A 23,565-nucleotide genomic window follows, 5' to 3' on the forward strand; every position below is an offset into this window, starting at 1 on the left:
ATGAGGGTCAGCGCCTCCTGCTGTTCCAGGACTACTTTACCTGGGCTTTGGAGCAAAGCCGAGCGATGGCCCCCTACTGCACACAGCTTCATCAACTATAGCTGCGATTTGCTCTGCAGTACCCGGCCAAACGCCGGGTGCATCATGAGAACCAGGCGCTATACTTTCCTACTCCGGCAGAGATCTGCGCCTTTGGTGGAGGTCTTGCCGGGCTGACTGCCTTAACTCTGTGGCCCTTGGGGACCCTGCTATCGCCTGGTGGTTCCGCTGGAGGGCTCAGAACTTTCTCCCAGCTATCCGATGACTGGTGTTTGCCTTGCTCGGCGGGGCTCAGCATAACAGTTCATTTCTTTTCTGTCTTGCTTCTCTATTCTTCTTTTCGCTCTTCTACTCTTCTCTTCCTGCTCTTGGTCGCTTGTGGGTCTGTCTGGCCCCTGTCTTTTTCTTCTTCTTCTCTACCCTCTCTTTCACCCAGCCATGTGGGAGGCCTCTGATAATAAGGTGCTCTACTTTTCAACCCTGGCGGAGATTCACGCCTTCCTGCCGGGCTGAATGCCAAGCTGCTGTAGCTTCTGTGGACACTGACTCTGACTGGGGGATCAGCTAGTGGGACCGGGACCTGATCTCTGCTGCCTAATGGATGTCATCTGCCCTGCTCCGCCAAGTTTCTTCTAGTTGCTCTTTCTCTTTCTCTTTTTCCTTTTCGCTTTCCTACTTTCCCTCTCTTCCTGCTCCGGACTGACTAGGGGTTTTGCTAGCCGCTGCTTTTCTGTGCTCTCTTCCTTATTCTTTCTATATTTTTCTTTTGCCACACCACGAAGGAGGCCTCTGCATGCCTGACCATGGCCCGCACGGCCAGACACTGACTCTGCACATGGCTGTAGCAGGTGCCCATGTGTTTCCTGGAGCGGGAATACTCTCCCATTTTCTATGCTTCTTTTTATCTTTTCTATTTTTATAAGTTTCCATTTTCTTTGGATAGCCTGGTGGGTTTATGAGTGGCTTGGGACTGTTGGGTGATGTTTGCTCTTGCTGATTCTATTGCCCATGGGCCTTTGTGGACATGCCAGCGGGCCCATTGCTGTATCTGTGCTTTGGTGACTTTGCGCTCCATCATTGTCAGCATGCCCTGTTGCCCTACTGTTAAGGACATCTCACTTGTTTGTTCTGGTTTTTGTATCTTGTATACTGTTGTTTCTTTGCACTGTTCATTGCTGGGAGGAGAGGAGGTCTGCTTCCTAGTCCTGCGGGACTCCTTTCGGTTCTTAGGGTGGGACAGCGGATCCATTTTCTAGGCCCTGGAGAGGGTGGGGATATTGGGATGGTAGGGTAGTGGGCCAGAGGCGTAGGGGGAAGCCGGGTGGACATTATGGGATAGGCCTATGGAGGATGTCCAGGGGCTGGCACTCCTTCTGTTGCAGTTTAGCTGATATTGGGATGGTAAGGCGGTATTGCTGAGTTTGACAGGGCCGGATATCCAGCAAATTTAATCTAATCACTTCAGATTAATGATATTTTGGATCAACGAGCTCGCCAAGACATTTACTAGCAGAAATTTCATCTTTATCAGTTGTATTGTAATCATTTGAGGTAAATCTCTTCATAAAAAGGCGGTTAATAATGATAGCAACCACTGTGGGAACTCATGTCAGCCATTTTGAGTAGTGAGACTGCATGGGGCAAGAACCTAGGAGGATTGCTTTTGAAACATATTATTCTCCTATTACATCCCACAGGAGATAGAAATGGTGGGAGCACTGGGCTATGTGAGCCTAAAAAAGGAAGCGGTGGCAGAAGACCATTGACACTCAGTGTGTTTTCTGATTTGGCTCCCTGGCTTTCATCTTGCTTAATTGTTGAATCCTTATTCCCCTTTTTGGTCTTGGCAAAACTGCAATCACCTCCCAGGTCTCAACTTGGTTCCTTGGCCACTGGAGCAATATCCTGCAGGCAGGCCAGAACCCAGTGGCTTAGTATGAGTGCATGCTCCTATAACCTGAGCTGCTAGAACTTGTAATCTTTGAGCTCAGGAGTAAGTGGCAAATAATCTGATGTAGACTCTACAGGCAGACGGGAGCCATTAGCCTGGAATCTGTGAGTGTCAGTGCAAAAGGGGATGGGGAACCGGTTGCAGAAAAGAGGAGTGTGCTTGGAGCTAGGAAGAGCAGAGCAGGGAAATGAAAGTTACAAATTGAAGAGGAGTTAAACCTACCAACAAAAGGAATTCTCGCCTGTAGAGGAGAGTGAGAAATGGCAAGTGGTAAAGGGATGAATGAGCCAAAGCTGCCTGGAACAGGAACTGATTAGGGAAAAGTGCACTGGAGCTTCCTGGGGACTGGAGGGAAATAGAGGGGGGGGGGTCTGCCCTGGGTGCCATCTTGCTCAGGGTGCCGGCACCCCTCCCCTACCGCACGCTTGCCCCCCTTCCTTATACCTTTTTAACTTCAGTGCAAGCAGCCACCAACTTGCTGCCCACGTCGGCTTTGGCGCTCTCTCTGACGTCTCTTCCAGGACCCATGCCTAGGAAGAGAGAGCGCTGAAGACGAAGCGGGCAGTAAGTTGGTGCTGCTTGTGCAGAAATTAAAAAGGTATGAGGAAGGGGGGCACGCGTGCAGCAGGGGAGGGGTGCCGCCGCTCTGACCGCCGCTCACCCCTGCTACGCCATAGAATAGAAGGATGGGTCAACAGGAAATGAGAAGCAAAACAGGCTCAAAAGATTTAGGGAGCGGAGCAGGCAAAGAGCTATTCAATTTCCTGCCCCAGATAAAAGTTAAAAAGAGCAGAGGGGAGAAGAGGACAAGGAGGAGTGCGGGGAGAAAAGAGTGTGCTTGGAGAAAAGTGTTACAAATGGCTTGAATGGAGGGAGGGAGAGAAAAGAATGACAGGACTCTAGTTTTTGATTTGACCATATTACTTGCCTTGCTGGTCATTCACTACTAGATGAATTTTGGCTTTTCTTTTCTTTTCTTTTTTTCTTTGCTGGGTGAAGGAAATTTGTCATGAGTTAAGAGTTCAGCACTCCCAATCATTTTCAACAGTTGACTCCTATGCCTGGTTAACTATCATAACTTTACCTGGTCAGTGGACTGAATATTACAGCTAACCAGCAGAAGCATAGCCAGATTTGACTCTTTGTAAAATAGGCCCAATTCACATAGGCACCATTTCATTCAAAATCTATTTGGAGGAGCAGCTGCTCCCCTTGCACCCCACCTAGCTATATGCCTCTGCTAACCAGTTCAGTGCTGGCTCCACCCATGCTATGCCCCTGGACTGCCTCTAATGTAGCGGGAATATTCTGCGGCACTGTCCAGTTACGTGCTGCTAAATGTACTGGTCAGTAGGCTGTACTGCCCAGTTAAACCTTTTTGAATATCATCCCTTGATAGCTCATCCTCCTGATTTCCCTGATTGCATCACATTCTCACATCACCTTCCACTTCAGGATAACACCAACAGACTGCAGGACTTACACCATCCAATGCAGACGAACATCCACTTCCGGAGTTTGTCTGTGGAATATGTCAGGACAATGGCCGTGTGCAGATAACAGCCCTCACCAAACATCCAAAAGAAGTTGGTGACGTGGAAATAATTGTATGTCGCAGTCACCAGCCTGCACCAGATCTAGGGGTAAGAAGGGGAGACGGGTGAGGAAAAAGTAATCGATAGAATTTCAAGAGCCAGAGATGGAAATAGACACCTTGTTGACAGAACACATAGAAAAGAAATCCTCATGCCAATATACACAGAGGCCTTTTTACAAAGCCATGGTAGCAATTTCTATGTGGAAAATGCAAAGCAGTCCATTCAGTTCCTACCGAGGCTTTGTTAAAAGTTACTTAAGCAAAATTCTAGTAATTAACAGTCGTTACAAATGTGTTTATCTGTGCTACAAGTAAATTTGCAAAGCAGATTCCATCCACCTGGTAAGGAAAAGTATAAGCTTAGCTATCATATGTTTTGAAGTCTAATTCTTTCCCTGAAGTGAAAAAGAAATTGTCTCAAGTAAAAAGGAAACAAAGAAAGACTGAATTTATTATTAATAATGGAGATTGGCGTTTTAGAGATAAGTGAAAAGTCTAATCCTTAGCAAGAAGACTTAATGGACCCTTTAACCTTAGAAGAAACTCTGAAAGTGATTTGAAAGCTTAAACTAAAGAAATCATCTGGACCGGATGCATTTGGGCCTGAAGTTGATTTGATTTGATTTAATAACTTTGTATACGGTTAGTACAAACATAGTAACATAGTAAATGACGGCAGTTAAAGACCGGAATGGTCCATCCAGTCTGCCCCACCATACATGCTTCATAAATTAATCATTTAATTTAAATGGTCCTTTTTCTTAGATATTTCTGGGCCAGAAACCCAGAGCCCTGCCCAGTAGCGTTTTCTAGGTTCCATCTACTGGAGTCTCCATCGAAACCATCCCCAGCCCATCCTCAACTGGCAAACCTGCCCAGTACTGGCCTTAGTTGTTTGCCGATTAGAGATCCTCTGTGTTCATTGCATAGATAGCCAGGAAAACTTTTTTTTTGAAATTGGTGACAGACTGTAAGAGGTGGTGTATAGGGTTACCAGACAGCTGGATTTCCCCAGATATGTCCTCCTTTTGAGGACATGTCTAGGGGTCCAGCACTTTGTCCAGGTTTTGAAAAGCTTTCCTCCACATCACGTCAGGCAGGAGGAAATATGCGCATATACGGATGTCTTGCCCAAAGAGAGCAGGCAGGGGGGAGGGGGCAGGGCTGGGGTGGGATTGGGAGTGTGATGGGGAGGGGATGGGTGGAACTGGGGCAGGTCTAGGGGTCAAAATTTTCCAAATGGAAAATCTGGTAACCCTAGTGATGTGGACAAATTAGGGAACACTTCTCATGGTCAGTGGCTTTGGAAGCAAGGGGTATTTTTGAAAGGCTGAAGGGAAGAGAATAGGCACCTGCATGAAATCATCTGTAATAAAATTTCCTTTTCCTCATAGTGAATGGTAATATATACATACCACATTGTTGTCGTGTGCTTCATGGTTCACAGTGAACTGTATTACAAACCAGGTTGCATTTCGCAGAATGAAAGTAGTGATCAGGTTCCAATGAATGATATTCCTGAGACATCGTATGCTCCTGGCAAAAACAAAGGGGGAGCGGGCAATTGAAAACCTTACTAAATAATCTTAATAAATCTGAAATTCAAGATGCAATATGACAATGAAGAGAGATGTTATTAGGTATCAAAATCAAGAAGATTCTATACTGTCTTGTGACAACTATTACACTACTTTTCACGGTCATATGTACCGTAGTTTATTCCCAATTTCAAAGACTATGAAGACTTTGTACAGATATGACTGAATGTGCCCCCCCCTCCCTTTTACAAAACTGCACAAGAGGTTTTTAGCGCTGACTGATGTGTCGAACGCTCTCTGATGCTCACAGGGACTCTATGACTGTTGGAGCATTCAGCAGGCTGGCCTGCGCTAAAACCCTCTTGCGCAGTTTTGTAAAAAGGGGGGGTTGATTACTAAGCTCCAATTATGGCAGAGAATTTCATACAGAGAGGTTATCCTGAGAAATGTGTTCAAGATTCTTTAAAGAAAACCAAGATGCAAAATAGAGAGCACATTTACAGCGGAAGAAGAATAAAGGAAGTCCAGAGCTAGTCTGTACCTTACATTTTTCACACCTTTCAAGAGATATCAGACACATTATCAAGAAGAACTTGCATTTCCTTGAACTTCATGTATGTCTCCTCGGTTGTTGTCTAATCCAAGTTTTATTTCAAATTTGATTAAACGCTTATAAAAATTTCTAAGCAATTTACAATTAAAAACCAAGGTAAAAAACACTCAGGTTATACAAGACTAAAACAAGACAGGAATAAAATGGAAGGAGAGTAGAACTACAATTGTAATAGGAAAGAAACATTAAATGGGCAAACACATAAGGAAGGGTAAACTAATAGCCTTAAAAGGCTAAGTTGTCACTGTGGCGATGTTAATTAGTTTACTGTATGGGCCCAACGTTAGCCAGTAGCTTCAGCACTCGAATGTATCATTGAAAACCTTTTAAATTTGTCTAATTGTGTTTCAGCTCTAATAAAGGAAGGCAAGTGATTCCAAGTTTGTGGCATGATTACCGAGATCCAAGAATGTTAGGGAATACCTCGTTGCCTCAACCTTAGCAAAAGTCATTTGTGGTGTGGGAAATACCATTGGACATTGATCTTGTACAGTGTGTAGACATTGCATTTCTTTGTCTGACTTTATGCATCCAGTCACAGGACTAATTGCAATTCACCATCTGCCCTTGAAAACTTTGGGATATTAGGAAAACCAAGAGAATAATAAAGACTAGGGTCAATAAGCATAGAAGTTGCTTCAGTAGAAATATACAGTCACCCATTGGTATGAAAAGGATCACTGCAAACTTATTGCTCTTTTCGTAAACTAGTAAAATCTGCTTTGTTTGATAAATTTATCTCATAACTAGATTGTTTTAAGACTGTAATTTTTAATCTTTTACTCTGTTTTTACTTCATTATATGTATATGTTTCGCTGCCTGTTCAGTTTCTTATGATGTAAACCGCCTAGAACTCTTGGGTAATGGCAATATAAAAGAATAAATCGGATGGAGCAATCGATGACTGAATTCAGACTAAAACTAAACCCAGAGAAAACAAAATTTTTCATAGCATCGCCATACCCACGACACTAAAACACCAATGTGCATCAATAACCTTAGATATCCCATTCAATCCACTATGAAGATATTGGGAGTAACACTGGACCAGAACCTGACCATGAAAAACCAGGTAGACTGTAGGAGCTCCGTTCGGACATTTCTCTCTCACCCCTATCTCAAGCACGAACATAGGATGTCTGGGGCGGTACTTGGAGAGACTTCCCAGGAAAGAGACTTGGAAGTTATGATCGACAAGTCGATGAAGCCGTCCGTGCAATGTGCGGCGGCAGCAAAAAGGGTGAACAGAATGCTAGGAATGATAAAGAAGGGGATCATGAACAGATCTGAGAAAATTATCATGCCGCTGTACTGAGCCATAGTGCGCCCTCACCTGGAGTACTGCGTCCAGCACTGGTCGCCATACATGAAGAAGGACATGGTACTACTCAAAAGGGTCCAGAGAAGAGCGACTAAGATGGTTAAGGGGCTGGAGGAGTTGCTGTACAGTGAAAGATTACAGAAACTGGGCCTCTTCTCCCTCGAACAGAGGAGATTGAGAGGGGACATAATCAAAACATTCAAGGTACTGAAGGGAATAGACTTGGTAGATAAGGACAGGTTGTTCACCCTCTCCAAGGTAGGGAGAACGAGAGGGCACTCTCTAAAATTGAAAGGGGATAGATTCCTTACGAATGTAAGGAAATTCATCTTCACCCAGAGGGTGGTAGAAAACTGGAATGCTCTTCCGGAGGCTGTTATAGGGAAAAGCACTCTTAAGGGATTCAAGACAAGGTTGGATAAGTTCCTACTGAAACAGAACATACGCAAGTAAGGCTAGACTCAAATAGGGCACTGATCTGTGACCTAAGGGCTGCGTGAGCGGACTGCTGAGCAGGATGGACCACTGGTCTGACCCAGCAGCGACAGAAATTACAAATGCCGACTTGGATGTGGTGGCGATATCTGAGACCTGGCTCACAGACTCCCACGGGTGGGACATGGTCATATTGGGTTACAACTTGCTTCGCCGGGACAGGGAGGACAAAATGGGAGGAGGTGTAGCATTATATACTAAAGATGACATTAAAGTCACCAGAATCACAGATGTACGGTACACTGGGGAATCCCTTTGGGTAAATTTGGCCAGAGGGAAGGACAAATGCCTGTATCTTGGCGTAGTATACAGACCCCCAAGACAACAGGATGACCAAGATATGGAATTAATTGGAGATATAGAGAATATCACCTTGCATGGGGACACAGTATTGTTAGGTGACTTCAACATGCCTGATGTGGATTGGGTCACACTTTCCTCTGCTTCAGGCAGCAGCAGGAGGCTATTAAACTCCTTGAAGGGAGCAAGACTAAGGCAACTGGTGTTGGAACCAACAAGGGATCAGGCAATCCTAGACCTGATACTTACCAATGGAGAAAGTGTCACAGAGGTCTCGGTGGGCGACACATTGGCCTCCACTGACCACATCATGGTATGGTTCAATCTCAGGAAAGGTTTCACTAAATCTACCACACTGACCAAGGTCCTTAAATTCAAGGACACAAACTTCAAAGACATGGGGAACTTCGTTCACCAGGCGCTACAAAGCCAAGCAGAAACCGATAACGTGGAAGAAATGTGGTCAACTATGAAAGCCACCATACAGGAAGCAACAAACCGCTATGTTAAATCAGTAAGTAAACGGAGTAGGAACAATAAGCCACAGTGGTTCTCTGCGGAGATCTCGGACCTCATCAAGGAGAAGAAAAAAGCATTCATCTCTTACAAACAATCAGGGAAACAGGACTCCAGGGAAACCTATCTGGCCAAGTCAAAAGCCATCAAAACAGCAGTTAGGGAGGCCAAATTCCGCATGGAGGAGTCTTTAGCAAGGAACATAAAGAAAGGAGATAAATCCTTTTTCAGGTATATCAGTGACAGGAACAAGAACTCAGGCGGGATAGTACGTCTCAGGAAACCAGAGGGAGACTATGCAGAAATGGACTCGGAAAAAGCCCAACTGTTAAATGAATACTTCTGCTCAGTCTTCACCCGCGAGGCGCCGGGACTTGGTCCTCAGCTGCAGACAAGGGTTGACTCAGCTGATCCGTTTAGTAATTTCGAGTTTACGCCCAGCAATATCTACTGCGAGCTGTCAAAGCTCAAGGTTAACAAGGCAATGGGGCCTGACAACCTACACCCCAGGGTGCTCAGGGAATTGTGTGATGTCTTGGCGGAACCGCTATCCACACTCTTCAATCTCTCCCTTAGTACAGGTAACGTCCCGTTGGACTGGAAAACGGCTAACATCATTCCACTTCATAAGAAAGGCTCCAAGATGGAGACAGCAAACTACAAACCGGTGAGTCTCACATCAATAGTGAGCAAACTAATGGAAACTCTAATCAAACGCCAATTGGATACGATCATGAATGAGGAGAATCTACGGGATCCCCGTCGACATGGATTTACTAAGGGGAGATCCTGCCAATCCAACCTGATCAGCTTCTTTGACTGGGTGACGAGAAAGCTGGATGTTGGGGAGTCCCTGGACGTCGTATACCTGGACTTCAGCAAAGCATTCGATAACGTACCACACCGTAGGTTGCTGAGCAAGATGAGTTCTATAGGATTGGGCGACACATTGACGAAATGGATTGGGAACTGGCTTGAAGGTAGGCTTCAGAGGGTAGTGGTGAATGGCACCCCCTCCGAAACGACGGAGGTGATCAGTGGAGTGCCACAGGGCTCTGTCCTGGGCCCGATCCTGTTCAATATCTACATAAAGGACTTGGCAGAAGGGCTCCAAGGTAAAATAACATTATTCGCCGATGACGCCAAACTAAGCAATGTAGTGGCCAAGAGTACAACAGACAAAAATTCAATGCCCGACAACATGATGCACGACCTACTACTACTGGAGCGCTGGTCTAGGTCCTGGCAACTCAGCTTCAATGCCAAAAAATGCAAAGTCATGCACCTGGGCAGCCAAAATCCATGCAAGACTTACACCCTAAATGGCGAGATCCTAACAAGAATTGAAGCAGAACGTGACCTAGGGATGATCGTCAGTGAGGACATGAAGGCTGCCAATCAAGTGGAGCAAGCTTCCTCCAAAGCAAGGCAAATCATAGGTTGCATACGCAGGAGTTTCGTCAGCCGTAAGCCTGAAGTCATTATGCCATTGTATAGATCCATGGTGAGACCACATCTGGAGTACTGTGTGCAATTCTGGAGGCCGCATTACCAAAAGGATGTGCTGAGACTAGAGTCGGTCCAGAGAATGGCCACCCGGATGATCGCGGGTCTCAAGGATCTCCCGTACGAGGAAAGGCTGGATAAATTACAGCTCTACTCACTCGAGGAACGCAGAGAGAGGGGAGACATGATCGAGACGTTCAAGTATCTCACGGGCCGCATCGAAGTGGAAGAAGATATCTTCCTTCTCAAGGGTCCCACGGCAACCAGGGGGCACCCGTGGAAAATCAGGGGAGGGAAACTGCACAGTGACACCAGGAAATTCTTTTTCACTGAAAGAGTGGTTGACCGCTAGAATAGTCTTCCACTTCAGGTCACTGAGGCCAGCAGCGTGCCTGATTTTAAGGCCAAATGGGATAGACACGTGGGATCTATTCACTGAGTTAGGTGGGGGAGGATCATGTAACTTACACGTTAGGCCTTATACATACTTGCACATGTAACTTACACATATAAGTTACACATATAACTTACACGTGTAACTTACACACTTAACTTACATGTGTAACGTACACGTGTACGTTACACATGTAACTTACACGTTAGGCCTAAGGCCTAAGGGCTTTAGCAGTGGTGCGACCTTTTTTTAAAAAATTTCCTTGCAAATGCCTTATCTCATATGCAAATGATAAATACGTCTTCTCAGACCCAGTCCAGTTGGAAAGTTTTCTAAAAGATAAATCTGTGCAGATAGTATCTTAGGTTTTCATTTTGGTTTTTCTTGCTAGAGAGGATAATTGATTACATGTAAAGAATTATGCCACACTTTGCCTGCCAAGAAGTTAAAAAGTTTTTATTTACTAAATTTGATCTGCTAAAGGTTAGGTACTTGCGGCCAGATAATATGGGCTAGATCGTTGAATTATTTGTTTTCCTTAGATTGTTTTATTGAGCATTTTTTATTCTGATGGCTGTAATTGATATTTTTTTATGTTTGTTATATAATTTGTAACAAATTAATAAATAAAGTAAAAAAAAAAAAAAGAAGGAAGTACTTGTGCTATAATGCTAACTCAATTCCAAATCATGGATGTGGAGTTTGGAGTCCCTTTGGCCCTTGACAAAACTATAGGCCCCACACAAATCTTGTCCTTCTTGGGCATCAAAATTGACACGGTCGCCAGTGTCCCATCTTCCTTAGGAAGGAGTGGGATCCAGACCTGCGAATCTGAGGGCCTGGGGGAGTATGGCTGAGAACTGGTACCTTGTCAGAGGAAAGCTGTCAGCATGAATATACAGTTGTGGGACATTATGGGGGCGCCGCTCCAGATATGCTCTCAGAGAGGTGACAGGGCAGCTTATCAGACCCAGTACCAGGTTCAGGGTGAACAGCTGATGTCACATAATACTCAGTGAGATCAGAGGCTGGTAATTCTCCTTCATCACCTCCCTGTAAAGCTCCTTCTGCAATGCCAAAGATTCTGAGTGTGTTTCTGCTTTGTATTTCAGAAGTGGATAACATTTGAGGACATTATTGTCTCTCCCAGGAGGAGTGGGAATATTTAAATGAAGAGCTTTACAGGGAGATGATGAAGGAGAAGTGGGTATTTTGTGACACATCAACATTGAGTATACAGACATAATAAACCCTTGACGCAGGCGAAGACGCCAAAATATGATCCGTATTGGGTCTTTTTTCAATAAAGCATTGATCATCATCATCTGGAGGCCCATTGTACTGTTTGTTCAATCCTATCTGTGCAGCCATTTTTGTACAAATGATACTAGATAGACATTTCTGTGACTGCTTTGTTGGCGTTCATATTTTGGACGTTCATTATGGAAAATGGGACCAGAAGGTTTAATGAAGTATTTAACTTTCCCAATAAATAGTTTCTGAAACTTGATTATTCTTTAAGTTCATATGGTCGTTTGAAATCTTTGATGAACAAATCTTTTCAGTTTATAGGAACAAAGCTTTGAAATGATCTTCCAACTGCACTAAGAAAAGTTTCTTATGTTTCTTAAAATTTGATATTCCACAATTTAAAAAAGATCAATGTGGCTTACAAAACACAATAAAATCAGTTAAAACAGCGATCTCAAAGTCCCTCCTTGAGGGCCGCAATCCAGTCGGGTTTTCAGGATTTCCCCAATGAATATGCATTGAAAGCAGTGCATGCACATAGATCTCATGCATATTCATGGAGAAAATCCTGAAAACCCGACTGGATTGCGGCCCTCAAGGAGGGACTTTGAGATCTCTGAGTTAAAACAAGAAAAGAACACCAGTATCAATAGGAAAGACAAAAATCTACTGTACCATAAAGCTATTAAAAATAGCCATCATACTTGCAGGTGTCTTATAAATTCAGATACAGTAGATATTTATATGTTCCAGAAGGGCTCAGATATTTGAGCAGAAAGAAGAGTTAGTGTGGGAATTACACCTGGGTTCCTTTTTTAAGGCTACTCCTTACACTTGCTTGCTGCTGTGTTAGGATTGGCCATAATACCTGTTATAGAGCTTGGTATTATTCACTGTCACTTTCACCTCTTAGTGGGGCTGGGAGAGAGTCAGTAACTACTGGGAGATGATGGGGGGAGAGGGGTCATACCTTCAGTAGACACCTCCTCAATCAGGGCACCTTTTTGTATCCTGGACTTACTTGAAACAGGTCTACAGAAAAATGCTCTTTTTTGTCTTGGACATTTTTTCCCATTCCATTATCACTGAAAGACATCCTAATTTTGGGCCTGTCCTAGTCCCACCCAAAACACACCTCCAATACACCACCTTGCTATTTAGATGAAGTGCAGTGTAAAACATCAAAATTCTGCCTTTTGAAAATTGTGGCATTTTGAGGTTTTCATCTGCTTTGAAAAAGAGAGCTATTATATTCCAGCATCTCTGGATTCTGTGATTTACCCTGGCCTCTTCTGAATAATTAGACTTTCAATACTTGTAGTAGCAGAGCTACAATAAATCCTTCTCAAGCCTGTGGTACTGCTTTTGCCTGTAATGTGTGGAAGAATAGAATACTACCTTTCAGCCTTAAGACATGATAATTAAAGTGTTTATATAACCGTTTCTCCATAACATCTAATTAATGTACAAACTGCATGCTTTGCCCCCAATGAATATTAAATTATTCTAATTACACTTCATAATAATACATTAATTTGTAGCAAAAGGTCTGCAAGATAAGGTGAAGTATTAATCTGTATTCAGGAGCCTCCTTGACTGCAGATGTAGTGCAAAGACAGACCATCTCCCCATGCTTGCCTATTTTGCTTATAATGTTCATGACTTAAAGTCATCCCTCTGCTGTTCCCTGGCTTCATAAAGAGAAGCAATGCACAAAAGAGGAGATAATTAGTGCCTGGTTCAAATTGTGCTACTGCTCCATGTGACCTTGGGCAAGTTGCTTAACTCTTCATTGCCTCAGGCACAAACTTAGGAACCCTTTTACTAAACTATATTAAGTGCTAGGATCCAAGATGGCCGTTGCCTATGCGATCAGGTAACACGCATCCGACCTGAACTCACCGATTATTTTGATTTCTTGCTGGTGACAGTTGTTTCCAGCCTAACTATGTTCTTATCTACACGCGATGCTGAAGAGGAGAGGCCGGAGCACTGCTGGTGCCTCGCGGCGCTCAGGAGGGCCAACTCTCGGCAATATTGAGGACTTGCAGGCAGGCAAGCAGAAGAGGAGAGGCTGAGGAGAGAAGCGGAAGGCAGGAAAGAGGAGACACGTGGAGGCAGAAGGGAAGGAGCAGGAGACGAGCCAGAGGGTGAGGGGCTGAGGCGAGAGTTAGCGCCGCCCACCCCCTGACATCACCGGCAGCAGACCCGGAGCTCCCTCTTAAAAGGGGAGGGGCTAAGAATCGCAGATCAGCTTGTCTTCAGCTTGTTCTGAGATCGGGGCAGGCAGAAGAGGAGAGGGCTAAGGAGAGAAATGGAAGGCAGGAAAGAGGAGACACGTGGAGGCAGAAGGGAAGGAGCAGGAGACGAGCCAGAGGGTGAGGGGCTGAGGCGAGAGTTAGCTCCGCCCACCCCCTGACATCACCGGCAGCAGACCCGGAGCTTCCCCTTAAAAGGGGAGGGGCTAAGGATCGCAGATCAGCTTGTCTTCAGCTTGTTCTGAGATCGGGGCAAGCAGAAGAGGAGAGGCTGAGGAGAGAAGCGGAAGGCAGGAAAGAGGAGACACGTGGAGGCAGAAGGAAAGGAGCAGGAGACGAGCCAGAGGGTGAGGGGCTGAGGCGAGAGTTAGCGCCGCCCACCCCCTGACATCACCGGCAGCAGACCCGGAGCTCCCTCTTAAAAGGGGAGGGGCTAAGAATCGCAGATCAGCTTGTCTTCAGCTTGTTCTGAGATCGGGGCAGGCAGAAGAGGAGAGGGCTAAGGAGAGAAATGGAAGGCAGGAAAGAGGAGACACGTGGAGGCAGAAGGGAAGGAGCAGGAGACGAGCCAGAGGGTGAGGGGCTGAGGCGAGAGTTAGCTCCGCCCACCCCCTGACATCACCGGCAGCAGACCCGGAGCTTCCCCTTAAAAGGGGAGGGGCTAAGGATCGCAGATCAGCTTGTCTTCAGCTTGTTCTGAGATCGGGGCAAGCAGAAGAGGAGAGGCTGAGGAGAGAAGCGGAAGGCAGGAAAGAGGAGACACGTGGAGGCAGAAGGAAAGGAGCAGGAGACGAGCCAGAGGGTGAGGGGCTGAGGCGAGAGTTAGCTCCGCCCACCCCCTGACATCACCGGCAGCAGACCCGGAGCTCCCCCTTAAAAGGGGAGGGGCTAACGGCACTTAGCTGTTCGGCGGGCATCGAAGGCGAGCGGCAAAGGCGCTCACCTTAGTGAGAGCGCCTTTGCGAAGGAGCCTTGAGAAGGAGCAGGAGCCCAGGCAGACCAGCACCAAATTCTAACTTCTGAAAAATAAACCACAGGTACTTTTCTTCTCTTCTCATTCTTCACTTCTCTCTCTACTCTTTCAGCTAGCTGCACGTCGGGCACCACTCCCACACACCGAGGGACTATAGCAACGAGAAAAGAGAAATGGAGGCAGCAGGAACCCAGCGGAGCTTCCCAGTATACTGCACCGAGTGTCATATGTATGACTACCTCCCCTCCGGGAGGCAAGCATACAAATGCGGTCGATGTCAGGAACTGGATAGCCTGAAGTAGGAGGTTGGAAGACTGCAGGTCAGGGTCCAGGAGCTGGAGGGACTCCGCACCGCAGAGGAACCATGCTGGGCAACTGAGGATACCACCAGAAAGAGCCACATCAAGGACCAAGTTAGAGAGCTCGAGAGATTCATTGAGGAGGCCTGCAGGATGGTGGAGGCACAGGAACACCAGCAATTCAGAAGGGAACCAACAGATGGAGGACAGAATCCACCAGACGCCGGGGGACAGGAACCAATATATAGAGGACAGAATCCACCAGACGCCAGGGGAGAAGGACCTTGTGGAGGAACCGAGCAGGCAGAGGAGGCGGAGACCCACCAGAACCCGGAGGATGGATTAGCGGACCGCGTCACTGATACAGACCTGAGACCAAAAAGGAAGCTGAAGAAGGGGAAATCTGCAATCATAGTGGGAAGTGGACAGAGAAGTGGACAGTCACATAGCAGGAGGGAGAGAAGACCAACTAGTGACATGTCTTCCGGGGGCAAGAACGAAGGACATCACCGACAGAATCGAGAGAATCCTGGAAGGAGCTGAGACGGAGGAGACAGCAGTGATAATCCACGTTTGAACCAACGACGTCAGCAGAAGGAACTACGACAGGGCTACACTAACTGAGCAGTTCAAGATCCTGGGGAGGAAACTGAAGCTGAGGACAAGGAAGATATCCTTCTCAGAGATCCTGCCAGTACCGAGGGTGGATGCAAGGAGGCAGAACGAGCTGCAAGCAATAAACGGCTGGCTGAGGAGATGGTGCAAAGAGGAAGGTTTCCACTTTGTACGGAACTGGACAACTTTATTGGGGAAGAACAAGCTCTACAGGAAGGACGGACTGCACCTGAGCACGGCTGGAACGAGGATGCTGGCACACAACATCCAGAACGGCATAGACATGGCTTTAAACTGAGGAGAAGGGGAAAGCCGATAGTCGATCTGACATCGACACATCGGACAAGAGTATCAAACAAGGATACTGAGCCGGGAACATGTAAAAGAGGGCTCGAGACTGAGTGGGAATTTTTGGAAAAAGGATCCAAAGATGCAACAGAGGGGCCCAAGGAACAAATGAAACTAAAGAGCAGGAAGAAGAGAGAACAGCAGGAGCCAGATGGACATCCAAAAATGGGGAAGCAGGTTGAGGACGAGAGACTTAGAGGAGACATGATAGAAACCTTCAAAATCCTGAAGGGCATAGAGAAGGTAGACAGGGACAGATTCTTCAGACTGTGGGGAATCACAAGTACAAGGGGGCACTTGGAGAAATTGAAAGGGGACATGTTTAGAACAAACGCTAGGAAGTTCTTTTTTATCCAGAGGGTGGTGGACACATGGAACGCGCTTCCGGAGGTTGTGATAGGCCAGAGCACGCTACAGGGGTTCAAGGAAGGTTTAGATAGGTTCCTAAAGGATAAGGGGATTGAGGGGCACAGATAGAAGTAGAGGTAGGTTATATGAATAGTCAGGGACCACTTCACAGGTCATAGGCCTGATGGGCCGCCACGGGAGTGGATCGCTGGGAGCGATGGACCTCTGGTCTGACCCAGTGGAGGCAACTTCTTATGTTCTTATGCGTCTACAACTCCGGAGGTCAGCCTGCTGAGGATCCCAGGTGTGGGTGAGACCGGCGGGATTTCTCTTGGGTCAGATACCACTCTCAGCCCGGAGATTAAAGCACCGCCTCCTCCACCACAGTCATCCAGTTCTCCCAGGGGCGAGGAAACCCCGAAGGAAGGGGTGGTCCTATCCCCAGAGGCAGATAATTCAACACCAGGGAGCCTGGGAATGGAGATCCCGGTCGGGCAATCTCTGAAGAGGACTCTGTGGAAATTGCAGCAGCAGGAGGAGGTTTGATCCAGAAGGAACAGAGCCATGGATATCTTAAGGAAGGTGAGAGACTATGTACTCCAGTACAAGTTTCTTTTTGGGATAGGCCTGCTGAGGTGACCTTAGAAGCCCTTTGGGACCTGGTAGCAAATTTTGGGAAGACAATTAGCCCCAATTTCCAACAGATTGAAAATAAACTGATTCACCATTCAGAAGAGCTAGAAAAATTAAAAATGGACATGACTTCTTAAAAAAATATACTTCAAAAGACTCAGCAGGATATGGTTTCAGTAAAACAACTTCAGGAAACTATAATTAAAGATAACTTGAATCTTAGAAGAAAAGTAGAGTCATTAGAGAACCATGCGCATATTAATAACTTGAGACTGATAAACTTTCCAAGAGTAACTATGGTTATACCTAGAGACATGCTGAGGAGATATTTAACAGAAATTTTGAAAGTTCCGGAGGGAAATCTTCCACCATTCTCTCAGGTGTATTATCTCCCTAGCAAAACTTCGCATCAACAGCAACCTGAACCTACTGAAGGACAAGTATTGAATATTACTGAAATTTTTATAGAAATCAGACACGGAGGTGGCAACACCAGCAACATTAGTTGTTACATTGGCTCTTTCTATTGATAAGTCATGGTTATTGAGACTATTTTTTAAGAATAAACAAGGAATTTCTTGGGTGTAAAATTCAAATGTTCCCTGATGTTTCAAGGGAAACGCAAAAATGTAGGCGTCATTTCCTTCTTTTAAAACCAGGGGTCATCTCACTAGGATTTTATTTAAGACACCCCTGTAAGTGCATTGTTCGGTATCACTCAACTAAATGTGTATTCTTTGAGCCTCAACAATTGACTAATTTTGTGGCTATGTCCCGTCTGGACAAGGATAAACTTCAATCTTGAGCTCTGAAAGGAAAATAGTAGCTCCGTTCCTGATGTATAGAACAGCATTACTTTGATGTATTGATTATATCTCTTTCTATTTAGCTTGCGAGCATAATTCTTGGATCTAAAGAGGACTTGAGCTAATTTCACCATAATAATTCTTCTTGTAATTTTACTTAGCTTTTGTTAAGTAAGGATTTATTGTTTGATGATTAATATGCTTTGGTTAAATCTGCTTTCTGTACAAGCTATACTTGATAATATATTGAAATCAATAAAAATACTTAAATATTAAGTGCTAATGCATTTTCAAAGACCTAGCACAAGATGTGTTAAAGCATTTTGTGGTAGTTACACACCGTTTATTTTTTAAGTGATTTTGGAAGGGGCCATGGCATAGGTGGAGAATGGGTGTGGAAGCATTATCCAGTGTATTCTAATTAGCATGCATTAACTGAATAATGTGGACATAAAGCAGAAGCAGTTAGCATCTCCTAAATAGGAAATGGTAAGTGATCCCAGATTATTTTTTGCAGGTGCCATGTGCAAATATAAAGAATGTTTGAATTTTAAAGAACAGAAATGATTTTTGATCTTAATTCAGTTAAACCTAAGGGATTGAATGTTGAAGTTGAGTGGATGACATTGATTTAGTGAATGGGTAACAGTCAGCTGATAGGTTCGCCCGAGGGTTAGTTACGCTAAAGATGACATCAGCACATTTGTAGCTTACGTTTCCTGGCTTAAAACCTGTAGACGTGGGGAACATGATTCTGCTATATGAAGGTGATATGTTTTACAATTGATATATTTAAATCTAAGGAGCTATAATATATATGAGAGTGTTATTGATTCTTACCATATTTTCGCAGGGGGATTTCCTTGATACAGCCTTTTTAAGCGAAACATAGTTCTATGTCAGAACACTACCCCCATCCGTGTAGACTAAGATGAGTATCTTTTTATTTTAATTACTAAAATACATTACATTACATTAGTGATTTCTATTCCGCCGTTCTTGCAGTTCAAGGCAGATTACATAAAGGATCTATCTGGCCATTTCCAGAGGAATTATATAATAGTTAGATTGGTTCGTAGAGATGAGGTGGTTCTTGTGGTGTTAGGTTGTTTTAGAGAGTAGAGAGGCGTTAGGTTGGTTTTGATTGTTGGGTATCAGGGTTTTTTTTAAATAGTATGGTTTTTATTTCTTTTCTAAATGTTCTGTAGTCAGGGGTCCTTATCAGCAAAGTAGAGAGTTGGTGGTCTAATCTCGTTGCTTGTGTGGCCAAGAGGCCATTATACAGTTTTTTTCCATTTGACTTCTCTGATTGGGGGGGTATGTGAATGGAGCGTGGGTACTCCTTTGTCTGGTTGAGGTGGTTTGGATTAGACGGTTGTTTAGGTATATTGGGCTGTTGCCGTTCATGGTTTTAAATAGAAGACAGTAGAACTTGAATTGTATTCTTGCTTGAATTGGTAGCCAGTGTTAGTGGAGGTAGACCTCGGTGATGTGGTCATGTTTCCTCAGAGAGTAGATGAGTCTCAGGGCTGTGTTCTGGACTGTTTGCAGTTGTTTAACCATGGTCGCAGGGCAGGGGAGATAGAGAATGTTACAGTAGTCTAGGAGACCCAGCATTTGGGCTTGGACTAGGATCCGGAATTGAGTTTTGTCGAAGAATTTTCGCACTTGTCTTAAGTTTCTCATGATTGTGAAGGATTTCTGTATTATTTTATTGATTTGTGGTTGCATGGTACAACACCTGTCAATCGTCATTCCCAGTAGTTTTAGAGTGGTTTGCATGGGGAATGTGGTTGAGTTGATTACTAGGTTTGTAATGGATGGTGTCTTATCATTTTCTAGGAGAATGAATTTCGATTTGTCTGAGTTTAGTTTCAGTTTGTGGTCTTTCATCCAAGTTGTTATTATTTCTAATGTTTTATGTATAGTGTCTGTCATGGAGGTTTTTGGTTGATCAAAAGGGAGAAGAATGGTGATGTCGTCTGCATAGCTGTAGAAGATTATGTTTGATTTATCTAGATAGGTGCCGAGGGACGCAATGTAGAGGTTGAAGAGTGTAGGGGATAAAGGGGGATACCTGAGGTACACCACAGGGGTTGGACCAGGGTTCTGACTTTTCATTGCTTGATTTTACTCTGAAGGATCTGGTCTTTAAGAATCCTTGGAACCATGTGTGCACTTTATCTGTGATACCAATTGCATCAAGAATTTGTAGAAGAATGTTATGGTCAACCAGTTAAACACTGCGGTTAGATCTAGTTGTATGAGGAATATTTTTCTTCCTGTACTGAGGTGTTGTCTAGCTGTGTCCAGGAGGGATCCTAGTAGTGTTTCAGTGCTTTAATTGGTTCTAAAGCCAGATTGTATTTGGTGGAGTATGTTGTGGTCTTCTAGATAGTCAGTGAGGAATTTGGCTACTAGGCCTTCCATTATTTTGACATAAAGTGGTATTGATGCTATGGGTCTGTAGTTGGAAGGTTGATCCATTGCTCCTTTAGAGTCTTTTAGGATAGGGGTGACAATGATTTTGCTGAGGTCTTGTGGGAAAAGGCCGTCTGTAAGCATTGTTTGCGTCCATTGTAGGAGGAGAGCGTGGAATTTGATACTAGCGTTTTTTAGTAGATATGGAGGACAGTGGTTTAGGTCACAGGCTGCGTGACTGTATTTTTTGTAAAGTTTGTTGAAGTCTGACCATTGTATAGTGGGGAAGAGGGACCAGGTTCTATCTGCTGCTGTTGATTCTTTGTCTGAGGGGATTATAGTGATCTCATCTAGGAGAGTTGGGTTTCCAGCAAGGTTGGTCCTGGCATTTGTGATTTTATTTTTGAAGTGTTCTGCTAGCGTGGTGGCTGAGGGAGGAGGGGTGTTATCATTGGCCAAGTAGGGTTTGGTGTCTGTGTGTTCTTTCAGTATTTGGAATAGTTTTTTAGTGTCTTGGGTTTCTGTGCCTATTTAAAGCATATTTATAAAAAGTCTAAGAGACCTAGGATGATCTTGGCGCACAGATGCTGTATGTGGAAAAGTTTACTATCATACAAGCTGCACCGCTGAGGACTGTGAATTTATTGATCTTAAGGCTATATGTTTGCAACGTGATGTGATAACTTGCAAAATAAATAAATAAATAATTTTAAAAAAGAAAAAGTCTTAAAAATAGCCCATGGTAACTCGGATTTTGCAATGGATTATTAAAAGGCCCCTTAGAATGTAATTCACTATTACCTACTACTGGAAAATGTATAAGCAAAATCCAAATAAATAAACTACCATATCCTTGCCCCCAAGATCTTACCTTTCTTTATTTCAGGCTCTTCTAACTAGAAGAGCTCTGGATAACAGCCTTTACCATCTTGGTCGCTCTTCTTTGAACCTTTTCTAGCACCACTATATCTTTCTTGAGATAAGGAGACCAGAATTGAACGCAGTACTCCACATGAGGTCACACCATGGAGCGATACAGGGGCATTATGACATTCTTAGTTTTGTTAATCATACCTTTTTTAATAATTCCCAGCATCCTGTTTGCTTTTTTGGCCGCCACTGCACATTGGGCAGAAGGTTTCATCATAATGTCTACAATGACACCCAGATCCTTTTCGTGGGCGCTAACCACCAAGGTGGACCATAGCATCCGGTAACTGTGCTTCAGGTTATTCTTCCCAATGTGCATCACTTGATTTGTCCACATTAAATTTCATCTGTCACTTGGACGCCCAGTCTTCCAATTTCCTAAGATCCGCCTGCAATTTTTCACAATCCGCATGCGTTTTAACAACTTTGAACGGTTTTGTGTCATCTGCAAATTTAATCACCTCACTCGTCGTTCCAAATTCCAGATCATTTATAAATAAGTTAAATAGCACCAGTACCAGTACAGACCGCTGCGGCACTCCACTGTTTACTCTCCTCCATTGAGAAAAATAACCATTTAACCCTACCCTCTATTTTCTATCCGATAACCAATTCCTTATCCACAACTGAACTTTGCCACCTATCCCATGACACTTTAATTTTTTCAGGAGCCTCTCGTGAGGAACTTTATCAAAAGCTTTCTGAATATCTAGATACACTATATCAACCAGCTCACCTTTATCCACATATTTATTAATACCTTCAAAGAAGTCAAGCAAATTTGTGAGTTAAGATCTCCCATGCTGACTCCATCTCATTAAATCATGTTTGTCTACGTGTTCCACAATTTTATTTTTTATAATCTTTTCTACCATTTTGCCTAGCACATAGTTCGGATTAAGGTATGGGAGAAGCCTCTGCTTGCCCTGGATCGGTAGCATGGGAATCTTGCTACTCCTTGGGTTTTAACCAGGTACTAGTGACCTGGATTGGCCACTGTGAAAACAGGCTGCTGGGCTTGATGGACCATTGGTCTGACCCAGTAAGGCTCTTACTATAGGTTCTTATATACCACCTATCAATGGAGGTTGTCTAAATGTTTTTTTCATTCAAGTACTCAAGCATTTTTCCCTATCTTTCCCAATGTATAGATACTGGCCCATGACTAGTTGTAGCCCCCTTAATAGTTCTCCCTGGAAAGACAACATAGCTGCAATTTCTCTTACCTTAAGCGCATGAAGAGAATGAAGGCCACGAGCAAAGCCACTAGTGAGATGCAGTGTCCCAGGTAGTTAATCACAACAGCAATGTGATAATGCACTTTGATCTTTTTCTATGAAGGAAAAAATTTTAAAAAACCATCTTAGTGGAATTCTTTTGCACACATGACCCCACCACAGCACTATAAGCTACACATGCACACACTCATACTGTCCCACAAAAAGGTTATGATCACCTGGGACATTTTCATCCCAACTGAGAAAAAAACCAGATAGAGCAGTAATAGAGAAAAATACCAGAATGAGATGTTGGTCCCAAGCTCAGTGAATCACGTGGAGAAAGGGAAGATCCTCAAGTACCGAGAAATGCAGTTGCCTATATATGTTAAATCTTATGAACTCCAGAAAGAAGCTCTCTTTGCCACAATGCAAGTACTTTGGCAAGCGTTAAAGGTGAACTTGAGAGACTGAGGTCATACTCCATATGCCCTGGCTTAGGAGTGAGCTTCATTCCTGACACAGTATGCAAAAACTAACCTATTTGCAGAAATTGCTCCACTACAGTTAAGGATCACGGATTTGACAGTTTCCATATATCTTATGCAGGTACTTTTTCTGTCACTAGTGGGTCACAATCTAAGGCTCTTGTACCTGGGACAATGGAGGATTAAGTGACCCACTGTTGGAGCAGTACAAAATGATGCAAAAAGTGAATGTGAAGGAGTGTATAGACAACAAAGATAGGAAAATGATTTTACATATAAGACTTGGTTCAGCTTTTCTCTTTCCCTAAAATAGAAACATGATGGCAGATAAAGGCCAAATGGCCCATCTATCTCTCCTTTTCTCTCTTTCTCCCTGCAGGTCCTTCTCTCTATCCCCTCCTTTCATCACCTAGGTGTGGGTCTGGCACCTCTCCCTTCCCTCCAGCTCCACTCTACCCACCACATGGCCCCAGCACCTGTTTTCCTCCCCCCCCCAATCCCCGGATCATATCCAGCAACTATCTCCCTTCCCTTCAGCTCTAGCCGGTCCAGCAGTCCAAGCAACTCCCTCCCCCCCTTAGAGCAGATACAGCAGCAGCCCCCCCCACCCTCGCAAGTCCAACAGCCCCCTCCCTCCCTATCGTGTGTCCAACAGCCCTCATACCCTCCCTCCCTGGATCACGATCGCGGACAGCAAAAACAAAACA

General features: G+C 44.5%; 1 protein-coding gene across 1 annotated transcript in view; it reads right to left on the reverse strand.

Annotated features, from left to right (window-relative positions):
- LOC117347478 (corticotropin-releasing factor receptor 1-like) overlaps positions 1-23,565 on the reverse strand; it is a 119,118-nt gene that overhangs the window by 48,891 nt on the left and 46,662 nt on the right. Inside the window, exons 5-7 of the mRNA XM_033918481.1 lie at positions 22,380-22,486; positions 5,003-5,123; positions 3,474-3,627 (exon numbers count right to left, since the gene is read on the reverse strand). Coding sequence (XP_033774372.1) covers positions 3,474-3,627; positions 5,003-5,123; positions 22,380-22,486 — 382 coding nt within the window. The remainder of the gene's footprint in view (positions 1-3,473; positions 3,628-5,002; positions 5,124-22,379; positions 22,487-23,565) is intronic.

Source organism: Geotrypetes seraphini, chromosome 13, assembly GCF_902459505.1.
Source record: "Geotrypetes seraphini chromosome 13, aGeoSer1.1, whole genome shotgun sequence".
In the NCBI taxonomy this organism is placed as follows: Eukaryota; Metazoa; Chordata; class Amphibia; order Gymnophiona; family Dermophiidae; genus Geotrypetes; species Geotrypetes seraphini.